Source organism: Arachis ipaensis, chromosome B5 (assembly GCF_059453495.1).
Source record: "Arachis ipaensis isolate K30076 ecotype BB chromosome B5, ASM5945349v1, whole genome shotgun sequence".
Classification (NCBI taxonomy): domain Eukaryota; kingdom Viridiplantae; phylum Streptophyta; class Magnoliopsida; order Fabales; family Fabaceae; genus Arachis; species Arachis ipaensis.
Window position 1 is genome coordinate 113,059,415 of NC_142440.1, and position 13,570 is coordinate 113,072,984.

Sequence of the window (13,570 nt, forward strand, 5' to 3'; positions counted from 1 at the left end):
AGACGAGGGGAATAATGCCTCCTTAACTGCTCTTAAAGACATGCGTGTAATTTGAGAAAAATGTCGCACCAACTTAGCCCTCACTTAAAGGGAGGCAACATTCAAAAATTCAAAAACACGTCGAGTACCTGACCTCTAGAGAGGCGGTGCACCCGACAAGACAAGGTTGCAATATTGCTTGAGTCAGACCTTTCAAAAGGCTCAAGACTCAAGCAGGGACACTGTTCATATCCTAGCCCAACAACTAAAACCAGGTCCAATGACGATAAAAGGCTCAATCCATAGAGACAAACGTTGAGGACAAAAATGATACTTTACTCTATGAATGAATAGAGACAAATAAACCCCTGACCAATTTGAGTTTTGGGACAAATCAGCTCCTATCCTTTTTTGACCATCCACATTGGCACTTAACGTCCATCTCACTAGCTTAACATGCCAGATTAGCTATTTCTGTCAATGTTTGATGAAAAATCTTGCAGAAAAATCGCATTGTCTCACAGAGATCAAAGACAGACACCAAAGTGATTTTTTTTCGTCAAAAATTATGTTGTCTTCTGTGAAAAAGGACAGATAGTTCACCCCAAATGCTAAGTTTAAAAAATAAGTAACATTACATACCTAAATTGACGAATTTACCTGTCCCATTCTAGAATAGATATAGTAGTGCACCATCTAACAAACGCTAGTTTGAATTTGACATAACAACCTGGATACAATACAAATTATAATTAATTTGAAAATGATCATCAACTCTCCACTCAATTTTCTCATTGAACAAAAACCAATTCAAATTTGACATAACAACTTGCTATAGGCCTATAGCTGAAGTAACATTCATCAATTAGGCGATGGAAGCCACTCAGATAAAGACGCCTAAAGCGTTTTTTTTTAAAGATGTTTTCATATTGTGTTTTAATTGGTTTCTGTATAATTTATTTGGTGTTCATCATCACATATTATTAAATTTTTCAAAAGATTTTCTTTCCAAAAACAATAAAAAACATTTAATTTAGACTAAAACAAAAAAGGTAATAGATTAACTATTAGATTTTTTTTAAAAGATTATTTACATAAAAAAATATATCACATTCATAATATATATATATATATATATAAAACAAGCTCTTAAAATTTTTATAAATAAAAAAATAATTAATTTTTATTCGTATAATATATAAAATAATTACTATATTATTATTATATTATAGATTAAAATTTACTAATTTAAATTTTATTTTTATTTTTAATATAAGCATTAGAAATAAATAAATTTTTTATAACAAGATATAATGTAACAAAATATATATAATATTAATTAGTTTTTAAAAAATTCTGAAAAGATGATTTTTTCTAATAAAGTGTTATTAAAAAATTAACATTATAAAAACTAATTTCAACCAATATGATATAATAGGTTATTAAATATATTTAATACAAAACACATTGAATATAAATTTTTATTGAGTTTAAATTTTAAATAATTTTTAATTGAATTTCAAATATTTTTATTTTAAAGAGTTATAATATTTTAACATCATTTTTTTCATATCTTTTTAATTGAGTCTTTGATTTTTTAAATTATAAACCTTATTTATAATTAAGAGTAATATTTTAACACCACCAATTAGTCACACATATAAAAATACAAGAAATATTCTATTGTCATAATTATAATCTAACTTTATAAGCAATACAATACAATGAAACTATATATAAGTAATATAACTAAATTTTATCTATATCTATAGTCACATTTCATAAATAATATAATTAAATTATATTTATGTTTATAATTAAAATATGAATAAAAATACAAAAAATTATCAGGATAGTTAATTTTTTTCGTTCATAATTTTTTTATTATTTTTGTTGTGAAAAGTTTAATTATTTTAATAATTAATTATTTTTTAAAAAAGATAATTGAATAACACAAAAAAGTCTTATTAAGAGTAATTTATTTATATATGATTAAAAAATAATTGAATAATTATATACGGTAAAAAATTAATATTATTAAAAAATAAAAATAAAATTTATTTTAAAATTAAAAATAAAGTTTATTTAAAAATAAAATTAAAAATCATGTTTTTTTTCTTTTTTTCAAAATTTATCTACGAGTAATTCTATAAATATTTTATGATGAATAAAAATATTAAACTCGTACTAAAATTTATTCTAATAAAATTTATTTTTATTCTACAAAACATTAAATAAACTATTGAAAAGAATTTTGTTTCCTCCATTAGAGAAGAATGATAAACTTCCATACTTCTATTATGTTATGGCAATAATTTGGCCTGTTATTTTTTAATGTACATAATAATAATAATAATAATAATAATAATAATAATAATAATAATAATAATAATAATAATAATAAAAACAAGTATATCACAGTAAAAAAGGAAGCACGTCACCAAATAATTTATCATCCAAATTATATATAAATCAAATTGATAATATGAGGGCTAACACTACAAAAATCGATAATAAGGTTGGGGACTTACAAAACCTTTCTTAAGATCATAGAAAAAAAATGTTTATATTTGTGTGATATATAAAACAATTAGCATATTATTATTATTATTACATTTTATATATATATATATATATATAAATAAGAGCAAAAAAAGTCCAACTGTTTTAAAGTAAAATTTTCTTTTAATATTTGATTAAATGTTCTTGTATTTAGTATTTTTTTTTTGGCACTTCCTCTTAGTTAAAAATATAATCATTATAATTTTTTAGTTATTATTGCTAGGGGTGTTTACAGATGGGATATGACTGAAATTTCAATCCAATCCGCACTAAACTCATTAGATCAAATTTGATATTCGCACTTTTTATGTTTGGATCAGATATCAAATATATCCATAAAATAAAAAATATTAAAAAATTTTATTTTTATAAAAAAAGTCAATAATTTTTTTTGTTTACTTTTGTAAACATATTTACTTCTATCTGATTAGAGTGTGGATCCGATTCGATCTAATCCGATCATCTTACAGATCAGATCATATCCTCAAATTACAGATCAGATACGGATAAATATTGTGGATTTATATGGATATGATCTAATCTATGAACACCCCTAACTACTACTATAGGTTCATTGTTGCAAAAGAATGCTTCTTTATTATAAACTATTATTAGATCTTAATTACCATTAAAACAACTTAATTGTCAACAAAGAGATAATACTTATTGGTCTCTGAAATTATGTTCGTATTTGAATCCATAGTTGTAAAAACTGAACTGGATCGGATGGTTCGACCGAAAAACTAGTGAACCGAACTAGAATCGAACTAACGGTTCGGTTTACTCCTTGGACCGTTAAGGAATAAAACCAGTGTGAACAGGTACAAACCGGTCTAACCAAACTGGTCTGCTTGAAAAATTTTTTAAAATGTCTCCACAAGGTCTCGAACCAAGAACCTTGGAGCAAAAGCAACCTCTACTTGCCACTTAGCCATTGCACTTCTAAGTATTATATTTGACAAATACTAATTATATAGTATACATAAATATCTAATTTAATTTAATTTTTTTCTATTTTTAAAATTAATTATATTTTAATTATATACCATTATTAATATAAATATAAATTTTACTAAAAATTTATTAATTTACTTGATCTATTTTATTGCTAGTATTGTGATTAAGGTTATTTGTTTTGATATTAGTGTTAAAATCTACTGATATTATAGTTAGATGATAAGTTTTGTGAATTAATTATTTTTTTATTGTGTCAAAATAAGATACTATTGTAGTATTAAAATTTTATGATTTTTTTATATTAGTTATTTTTAGAAGTTGAGGCTTGATTCTTTATAAAATGTTAGTGAAGATATGTATTTCAAATTTTAATTTTAAGTTTTTAACTATTTTATATTTTATATTTACGTGAGACCGGTTTTATCGGTTCAACCAGTGATTTATCGGTTGAACCAATAAACCAATGAACCAGTAGCTTAATCGGTTCGATTACTGGTTCGGTTCTAACAACTATATTTCAATCTAATTTCAAAAATTTCGATTTACTCAATTTAGTCTCCCAACTTAATAGTTATGACTCACATTGGTTCCTAATCTTATTTTTGTCACTGTCTCACAAAATCGTTAATGACATACTGAGATGGACTAACGACTGTTACATTATACATTCTAGCGACTGTTTGATGTGACAATTGAAATTTTTTTTACCTTATTTTTTTTCAACTAAACACTTAAAACCCTAATATGAGTCACGGATACCTAAGTTAAAAAATCAAACTAAGTAAATTGAAACTTTAAAAATCAGATTAAAGCTCGAATATAACTTTAAAAGAGAACTTTAACTTATGTAGTGATTAATTTAAATGAGAATCAAATAAATCAAATTCAACATAATTTTTATCAATGTTTTCAAATTCGAAATTTCTATACCAAAATTAACTAGGATTTTTCTTTAAATTAAAAAATTAATGAAATAATGACTTTAATTATCTTAACCAATATCCTAATTAATTACTTTTATGTCTTAAAAAAATTGTATATGAGAAGAAAATAATTAATTTATCTACTTTAATAAATAGTTACTTTACTAAAATAAAAGAAACTATTTTTTTAGAATTTTTTAAAAACTAATTAATATTATATATATTTTGTTACACTACATTTAGTTATAAAAATTTTATTTATTTCTAACGTTTATATTAAAAATAAAAAAAATTTTAAATTAGTGAATCTTAATATATAATATAATAATAATATAGTAATTATTTTATATATTATACGAATATAAATTAATTATTTTTTTATTTATAAAAATTTTAAGAGCTTGTTTTATATATATAATTTTTTTTATGAATGTGATATATTTTTTTATGTAAATAACCTTTTAAAAAAAAATTAATAGTTAATTTATTACTTTTTTTGTTTTAGTCTAAATTAAATATTTTTTATTGTTTTTGGAAAGAAAATATTTTGAGGAATTTAATAATATGTAATGAGGAATACCGAATAAATTATACAGAAATCAATTAAAACACAATATGAAAACATCTTTAAAAAAAAGACGTTTTAGGCGTTTTTATATGATTGAGTGGCCTCCTTAGGCTATTCTTCTTCTTGTGTAGGAAAAACAAACAAACAAAACATTGCATGGATAAAAACAAAAACACACACAACTGAGCTTCATGTATTGACAAATCTGCAGTTCTTCCTGACTTCTCCCGTTACGAAGCTCTCGGAATTCGTAATGTTTCCCATCTTCACCATGGATTCAGAGAATTGCCTGAAGAAATCCAGAGGATCCGTTGCGTACTTCTTAACAAGCTCCCTTGTTTGGATTCCAAACACACTTGAGTACATTTCCTGATCTGAGTTGAGAAGTCCCTCACCATTTAGGAGCAATTGGTAGAAAGAGTTGTCAAAGAGGTTAGGGGTAACATAATCCATTGCTGATATGTTATTGTCTGTTCTTCCTCCTCCAATTGGTGGACACATAGATCTTAGGTTGCTGAGTTGGCTCTCTGAAACTGGATTCTTCACTGAAGTGAATCCGTAGTCCCCATAGATTCTTGATCTGAAGCTCTGACACCTTGCCATGCCAATAGTGTGAGCTCCTGCAGGATTTATGATTAGAAAAAGATTAAAAATGTGGTCTGGACTCTGGAGACGGTGCATACTGATTCAAAAAAGATTTTTGCATGTATTTTGGTCCTTTACATTTTCTTGAAGAAGTTAAAGGACAATTTTGGTAAAAGTGGGAGTCCAACTAAATACATGTTAGTGTTGTTTTTGGTAATAATTCAAACGATGGCTTTTTATTTTTGGTGGCTACTCCAATGAAGATTGTATGATTGTCATCATGTGAAGATATTTCATTTTGACCATTGGATGATAGATTGTAGGGCTTGATTTTTATTTAAAGTAAAAGTGTTGCTAAACAAATAAGTTACACTTTTTAAATAAAAATCATCATGAGAAGATGTTTTTGGCATCTTCATGGGAGTAGTTGCCTTTATTTTTTATCTTTTTCAAACTTACGGTTAGCCAACTCTAATATTCGTATGCTAGCTAGAGTTGGTGAACTGTTAATAACTAGAAAAGAGTTATACTACGTGTATACTAAAATTAGCCACTAAAGTCGGCTACCAATATAAAATACATATTGAAATACAAATACACATTAAAATAATTTAAACCACACATGTATTTATATACAAATATATTAGTAGCTGATTTTAGTAACTGATTTTGGTGTACAAATAACATTTTTAAATAGAAAAATAGTTATATTTAAATACATTAGTCTAATAATTTAGTAAAAGATGATAATGACAACAAATAAAAGAGAAGAAAATAAGTATAACTTTGCATGTGGTTTGGTTTCCAGAAATCTTCCATGTAGACAACATCGAATTTTATGCCTTACAAAAACTTTGTATAGATAATTTGGCAAGATTACTTTGTGTACGTTACAAAATCAGCCACCTACCGTAACAAACCATTGCATTTTTTAATTTTATATTCTTATTTTATTATTAATGAGAAAACTTGATGATAATTTGAACATACCTATAAGGGCTACCATATCTGTGACAGAGAGGCCTTGATAAAGAAATTTGGAAATGATAGAGAGAAGGCTTTCATCTGGAGTGGGAAGATTGGTGTTTGCAAGATCAATATTTGCAGTTACAGAATCCTTCCTTCCCACAGGAACATCCCAATATGGTCCACCTACCTACAGGGATAGAATGGGAAGTTCATGACATAACTCCAATAACAACATTGTATAAATAGTAGGAAGAATACATTAACCTCCCCTTATTTTGATTGATGCATTTTATATTTTTAAAATGTGTTCAACACTATACAATTTTCCAGTAGTTAACAGAAAAACAATTTTATATTGATATTGATTTTTCTTCTAAGAGTAAAGTATCGTTTTTATTCCTAACATTTGGGGTAAGTCTCAAAGTTGTCCTAACGTTTCAATCGTCCTATTTAAATCCTTAACGTTTCAAAATTGATTCAATATTGTCCTGCAGTTAGGGATCCGTTAACAGAATTGACGGTGGGACAAAATTGAGACGGTTTTGAAACGTTATGATTTAAATAGGACGAAAACGTTGGGGACAAAAACGATACATAGAAATAAATTTTAATTTTATCCTTCAATAATATCAATTTTTTATTGTACATAGTATTCAATTATTTTTTAATCACATCTAAGTAAATTACAGTTAATTACATTACTTTCATTCTAAATAAATTAATTTTTTTTATAATTTTACTCTTAAAGTAATGTAATTTTTTTATAAATAAATAAATTTTACACTTTCATTCTAATAAATAATGTAATGTGATTAGAATGAAAGTGTAAAATTTATTTATTTATAAAAAATTATATTATTTTAAATATAAAATTATAAAAAAATAAATTTATTTAGAATAAAAGTAATGTAATTAAGTGTAATATAATTTACTTAGATGTGATTAAAAAATAATTGAATACTATGTACGGTAAAAAATTGATATTATTGAAATATAAAATTAAAATTTATTTTTAAGTATCGTTTTTGTCCCCAACGTTTTCATTCTATTTAAGTCCTTAACATTTCAAAATCGTCTCAATTTTGTCCCGCCGTCAATTCTGTTAACGGATCCCTAACTGCAGGACAACATTGAATCAATTTTAAAACGTCACGAACTTAAATAGGACGATTGAAACGTTAGAAATAACTTTAGAACGTACCCTAAATGTTGGGGATAAAAACGATACTTTACTCTTCTTCTAATAAAAGCCTTTTCCTACATCATGCAACCTTTGAGATTATACCTTTTGTAAAACAAAAATGCCAGATTATATATTTTGGAAAACAAGAGTGCTATATGCACATAAAAATTAATTACCAAATCAATGCTTATGTATTTATATATAAGTATATGTATTGATTAATTTATTTTTAATGTTATTTCAATATATATTTTATAATGATAACTGATTTGGTAGCTAATTTTTTATATACAAGTGGTATGATTGTTTAAAAAATTTAAGGAATAAAGTATATATGAGTTAAAGTTTTGGGAGTTCTAATTGCACTTTCTTCCCCTTGTGCTATAATATAAACTAGTTGTTTCTTTTACCAGAATCACAGCATCTCTAGCTGCAATTGTAAGAATATCAGCGCAGGAGACGATTCCGGGGCACTCGGACTCAACCATGTTCTTGATCTGATCAATTAATTCGAATCCTTTCAAAGAGTGGATGTTGGTAGCTGCTTTCTTTTCACCTTTAAGTGTGACGGTGTCATCAAGCAAATTTGATGCATCGCATCCCTGATCAATGTCAAATTCAATTAGATGTGTATTTAAAGTTTGCCCATAATCTAATTGAACTTGGCTTCGTATAATATATACACTAAGATAGTAAAGAAAATCTGAGCAATTTCCAAATTCTATAGTTATGAACCTATTTAGTATTTAGAAAATCTATACCGACAAAATACACGTTCATATCATACCGTTGTATTTAAAAGCTTGATTCATGTATGCAAATTTCTGGTAAATATAGATATAAATTATATGTTTTTTATGTGTAAATTATTATTGGTCAAATGTTGACAAAAAATGATAATATGTATTTGCTAGTCATATAACATTGTTTTAGTTCAAATTAAGACTTCTACCCTAATCATAGAGTTAATTTAAAAATAATATGTCTACGTTTACTATTTTAGAAGATTTTATTGATAATTTTTTTTTAAGAGCAAATTTGTGTGAAGTGTACATTTTTTTGTCACTTTACACTTTTTTTTACTGTATCTTAATCTTTTTTGAAGAAGGCATAATAAATCATTTTTATTATATTTAAGAATTGTCGATATCAAATTTTCAGTTATATTAATTTATTATTAAAAATAATTCCTCTTAAAACAAAAGAAAACAGACTGTGACAGTACTCATCAAACTAGCCTCCAGTAACTAAAACTAATCATACAATACTAATTACTAAGCATGTAAATGAATTTGATACAGGAAAACATGTGAATAGTAATATCATGGTGAAGTATGTAGTAGAATTTCTCAGTACCTGAACAAAGCAATCATGGAAGTGCAGCCGAACTATCATGGCCGCGTTGCGCGGATCAGAGAGCACGGCACATTCTGTTTCCTTCCTTATAACATCAAACACAGTGGGACAAGTCGATGCGTAGTAATCGAGCGTAAGAGGAGGTTCACTTGCATACAATCTTGTAGCCACAAGAAAGGTGAACATAATGAGAACAACATGAAGGAAGTAGGATTTTGGAAAAAGAGAACAATGTGCCATTGCTAATACTTAACTTGGAGCTGTTTTTATTTTTAATCTTTTTATTTCCAATGTTATTGAGAAAAGTGCTAAGGTGGGAGAGATGGTTGGGAATCAGAGAATATATAAGTAGTGAAGAAGTAAGAGAGTATTGGAGAGGATGTTTGAGTATTTTGAAGGAAGTTTCTAAGAGTCAAGAGAAGATGCAACTAATTATGACTAAGTTGGTGGTTTCTCAAACTAAAAGTAATTAACATTCTCCACAATGAGAAAGATTAAGAGAGGGAAAGAGATAACAAAAAAAGAAAGTGATTAATAGTTGTGCGCCCGCCATGAACAATTCTATGGAAGGCTAGTCACCAAACCTAAAACAATAACAGCTAATCTCTACTTTATGGTTAATGTTTATGAAATTAAATTAGCCAACTAATATGTTCCAAATTTTGTTGTCAGCTTTTCTGTCGTAAGTGTTTTAGAAAGGTTTTAACAGTCCAACATTGAACATATTAGGTTTAACCATCTTGCTTGCATCATCTTAATTTTCTGTATTACATAATAATCAATCTCATTTTCTTGCCGCAAATTAAAGATAAAAAAAAGTTATTGTTCTACTTACTTCTCTGTAAACATTAAATTGAATCACTCTTTTTCATTATTAAATTGGATATAATGACCATATTCTATTAATTCCATACTTCATCTAATTATAAAAGAGAGTGAAAATAACATAACTCTAAATTAAAAGCCTTCTTTTCAAGAGTGATGGGTTATTGGTTATTGTCTTCCACACGCCAAATATTTTGTAGTGTCAATCAGCACGTTAGCAATATCTTTTTCCATTTTTTTTCAAATAATAATAATAATAATATGCACGCATGTTTGACTGTTTCCGATTCTTGCTGGTTTTGCAAAGTAAAGATTCGTTGGGGGTAAAGTCATGATCGTGAAGTACAAGATTATAATTCAACATCTGTAAACGTGCAAAATTACATAACAGACATCTTCAAATTTCTAATCCATATTGACTTTCATTTGTTCGATATATAGCTTTTCTTATTTCAGCTTCCATCTATCTCAAAATGGAGACATGGAGTTATGAAGCAAGTAGTACCAACTACCAAGAGGGTAACATCATTAGGGCACCCCAAAAAATGTTTGCATCGTTCACGGCCATGCAACAATTCTTCTAGCTTCATATTAAACATGGATACAAATGGAGTAGTCAAAGTGGTAGAATGCGTCCGATTTTATATGTGACAAAAAAGTACCTTTAAAATTTAAAGAAAATTTTATTGCACCAAGAAGTACCTTTAGAATTTCAAGAAAATTTTATTGCACTATCATTAGGCCAGCTATGTTATATAGAACAAAATGTCAGGAATATAAATTAAATGTAGTAGAGATGAAGACACTGAGATAGATGAGCAGCCACACACGTATGAACAAAATGAAGAACGAAAATATAAAAGAGAAAATTGGAGTAACATTTATTGTAGAAAGATGATAAGATCTCTTCTCAAAGGGATTGGACATGTGAAAAGATCGACAAAATATAATGGTAGAAGAAGATCCTAAAAGACCATACATAAGATGGTCAAAGGAGATCTATATATAAACAATCTCATTATAGACATGATACATGATATTGTTCAGTAGTATCGTTTGATTCATATAACCAATTCCAACTAGTGGGACAAAACTTTTTTGTCGTGGTTGTTGATCATTTTCTCAAATCATTATTAAATTCATTTCTTTTTTCACTTGATGTATCTTATAGAGTATTTGTGGGAATTCTATATAATGGGTTTGGGTGCCATTAATTTATGATGCAACTTCCTTTATTAAAAGGAAAATCATTAAGATGAGAAGAAGGATAATACAAATAGGGGGGGATATAATCGTGGCCGGTTAAGATCGTCTTCAAGATTAGAACGGCGGGATTCAAAGAGGGATGGACATAGTAAGAGCTGGACGGATTAAGAGAGGGATCAAGGGGAGGATTATTTGGGGATAGTAGTGGAAGGTTGTGATGAAGCAGCACTGCTGTTGCCTTTAGCCATGAAAGTTGAAAGAAACGAAGAAGGAAGAGGAATTTCCTCAAATGAATGCTTCTGATACCATCATAAGATAGAAGGGGTAAAACTCCTTGAGTCAGAATGATACATTCTGATGTTTTGACTAATAGTAATGTTACACGTGGTGCACCTATGAGACTAATTATAGCGGAGTATGTAATTAATTCCTGTAACAGAATGGTTCTAACTGGAATCTAACCAATAAAATTCACTCCTTATTATTACTAGAACCTTCTTCTATCTCTTTATTATTTTCCCTATTTACTGTGAGTTTTAAAAGACAAACATGATGAAAAGTATCCCGAGTTCCATATTTAATTCCCCTGTTGTTTTGAACAGTGCAGATGCAACATGGATGATGCTATGTTCAATATACCAGATAACATAATTTTTTTAAACTCTGGCCCAATATTTCATTTTCTAAGCTAATGAATCCATCAGTTCAAGTACACAGCACATAACAGATCATCCATTCAATTCAACAAACATCAAGAAAATAGTTTTTCCATTGGCTACACAACAATTAGCTCAGAAAACAACACAACAACAGTAGCATTGAGAGAGTTTTCAATTCAAAACAGGCTGAGAGGTGTAAAATAAAATTATCCAACTAAAATTGAGTGTTGAACAAAATCCTAGATTGAAAATTTAACACCAATATAACAATTCCATTGTTAACTGCTGTTCCTGTAATCATACCAAAACCAAAAAAACTTAATAGACTAAGAAGGCAACTACTACTAATGTTTCAACACAACTATGCCCAAAGCTAACTTATATCGCAAATCAATAAATCTGCTTTTCCAACCAAACCAAAAATTCAACAATTTAAGTTCTGCAATCCATGCCTTAAAGAAAATTATAAAGAAATTCAGTCACAGTCAAGTATATAACTCAGACTCAAACCCACGCCCTTTTTTTCTCCCAAACCTCAAGACCTGACTACCAAACCTCAAACCATCGCAACCACGCAGCACTCCGTTCCGAAGCAAGTGCTCAATCAACGCCATGACGCTACGATCAAACTCAGGCCAGGAAACACACAAACTCGCCCTGAGGTTCAACAGCTGGCACCTGGCCAAGAACGCAGCGGCAAGCCCATCCACAACGCTTCCAGAAGGGTAATATTCAAGTCCTTCTAGAATCATCTCCCCTTCGGCGGCCTTCCGCTCGGCGGAGGTGTCAAGCTTGAAGGCAACCGCCTCATCAGACGGCAGACGGCCGCGATAATTTGACGGATAAAGGGAATCAAAGATGAGGACTGAATCGGGGCGGATTTGGTGGGCAATTAGGGTTTTAGCGATGGCGTGGGAGTGGTGTGAGGGGATTGAAGAGGGAACAGAGAGAAGGAAGGAATTGGGAGTGAGAGGAGAGAGAGTGATGGGGTTGGTGTTGGGAAGTGTAAGGGATGCGAGGAGGGGAACGGAGGGAGGGAGGAGGCGGGGGTGGAAGAGAGAGAGGGAAATGGGAGAGAGCGCTATGATGAGGAGTTTGGGGGTTAGGGGTTGTTGTTGCTGTTGGTGTTGGGGGAAGTGGAGGGAGGGAAAAGGGGTAACGGGTGGAGATGGGGGTGTGAAGGTGTTGAGATCTTCCTCTAAGAATCTTGAAGGAGGGGATGCTTCTGTTATTACGTCCTCCATTTTCCTGGTTTCACTGCCTTGCCTTTTGTTTTTGGAGGGAGATATGTGGGATGTCTGCACTGGAGGGTTTTGCCTGGTACCAGTCAGAGAATGGTTTGGGAAAATAATTTATATTTTTTATTTTCTAAAGTTGATTTTTATTTTATATATTTTTTATATAAAATTTCAATATTTTGTTTAGATAAAATACATTATCTACAAAGTAATTTCTTAGATAAATAAAAGATAATTAACATTAACTATTTTATTAAAAAAGATAACTGAGGCAAAGGTGGAATTGACCAAAAATAAAAAAACACTGATCATAAAACAAATAACAATTATTTGATAATTTTTTTTTTAGTTGTTGAATACAACAAATGATTATATTTTGGGGGTTAACTGAAAACTATGATTTGGCCTAAATGCGAAATTCAAGTTCCTATTGGAGTTGTATCCGATGTCGGAGTTGTATCCGACGTCTTCGAGTGCCGAAGTGTCGTAGTCCAACGTCTTAGTAAAGGTGGGGTTGGTATTTACAAGAACTCCGATGCTTAAATTAACAAGAATTTTAG

At 29.0% G+C, this 13,570-nt stretch overlaps 2 protein-coding genes across 2 annotated transcripts; both read right to left on the bottom strand.

Moving 5' to 3' along the window:
• Positions 1–4,986: 4,986 nt before the first annotated feature.
• On the bottom strand, positions 4,987–9,622 carry LOC107643769 (Peroxidase superfamily protein). The gene is made up of 4 exons (XM_016347505.3): positions 9,083–9,622; positions 8,137–8,328; positions 6,565–6,730; positions 4,987–5,609 (listed from the first exon to the last, which is right to left on the bottom strand). Exons 1-4 carry the CDS (start codon positions 9,320–9,322, stop codon positions 5,179–5,181), a joined length of 1,029 nt encoding a protein of 342 aa, XP_016202991.1. The 5' UTR covers positions 9,323–9,622; the 3' UTR covers positions 4,987–5,178.
• A 2,318-nt stretch (positions 9,623–11,940) lies between these two features.
• LOC107643770 (uncharacterized) lies at positions 11,941–13,091 on the bottom strand. The gene has a single exon (XM_016347506.3). The coding sequence runs from the start codon at positions 13,014–13,016 to the stop codon at positions 12,258–12,260; it is 759 nt and encodes a 252-aa protein (XP_016202992.1). The 5' UTR covers positions 13,017–13,091; the 3' UTR covers positions 11,941–12,257.
• Between the last annotated feature and the right edge of the window lie 479 nt (positions 13,092–13,570).

Bases quoted from the DNA above. Each gene is read 5' to 3' on its own strand.
- LOC107643769 (XM_016347505.3), bottom strand. From the start codon at position 9,322: ATGGCACATTGTTCTCTTTTTCCAAAATCCTACTTCCTTCATGTTGTT. The intron at 8,329-9,082 runs GTACTGAGAAAT...GACATTGATCAG, and splicing joins TCCATGATTGCTTTGTTCAG to GGATGCGATGCATCAAATTT. The intron at 5,610-6,564 runs GTATGTTCAAAT...TAAATCCTGCAG, and splicing joins AGATATGGTAGCCCTTATAG to GAGCTCACACTATTGGCATG.
- LOC107643770 (XM_016347506.3), bottom strand. From the start codon at position 13,016: ATGGAGGACGTAATAACAGAAGCATCCCCTCCTTCAAGATTCTTAGAG.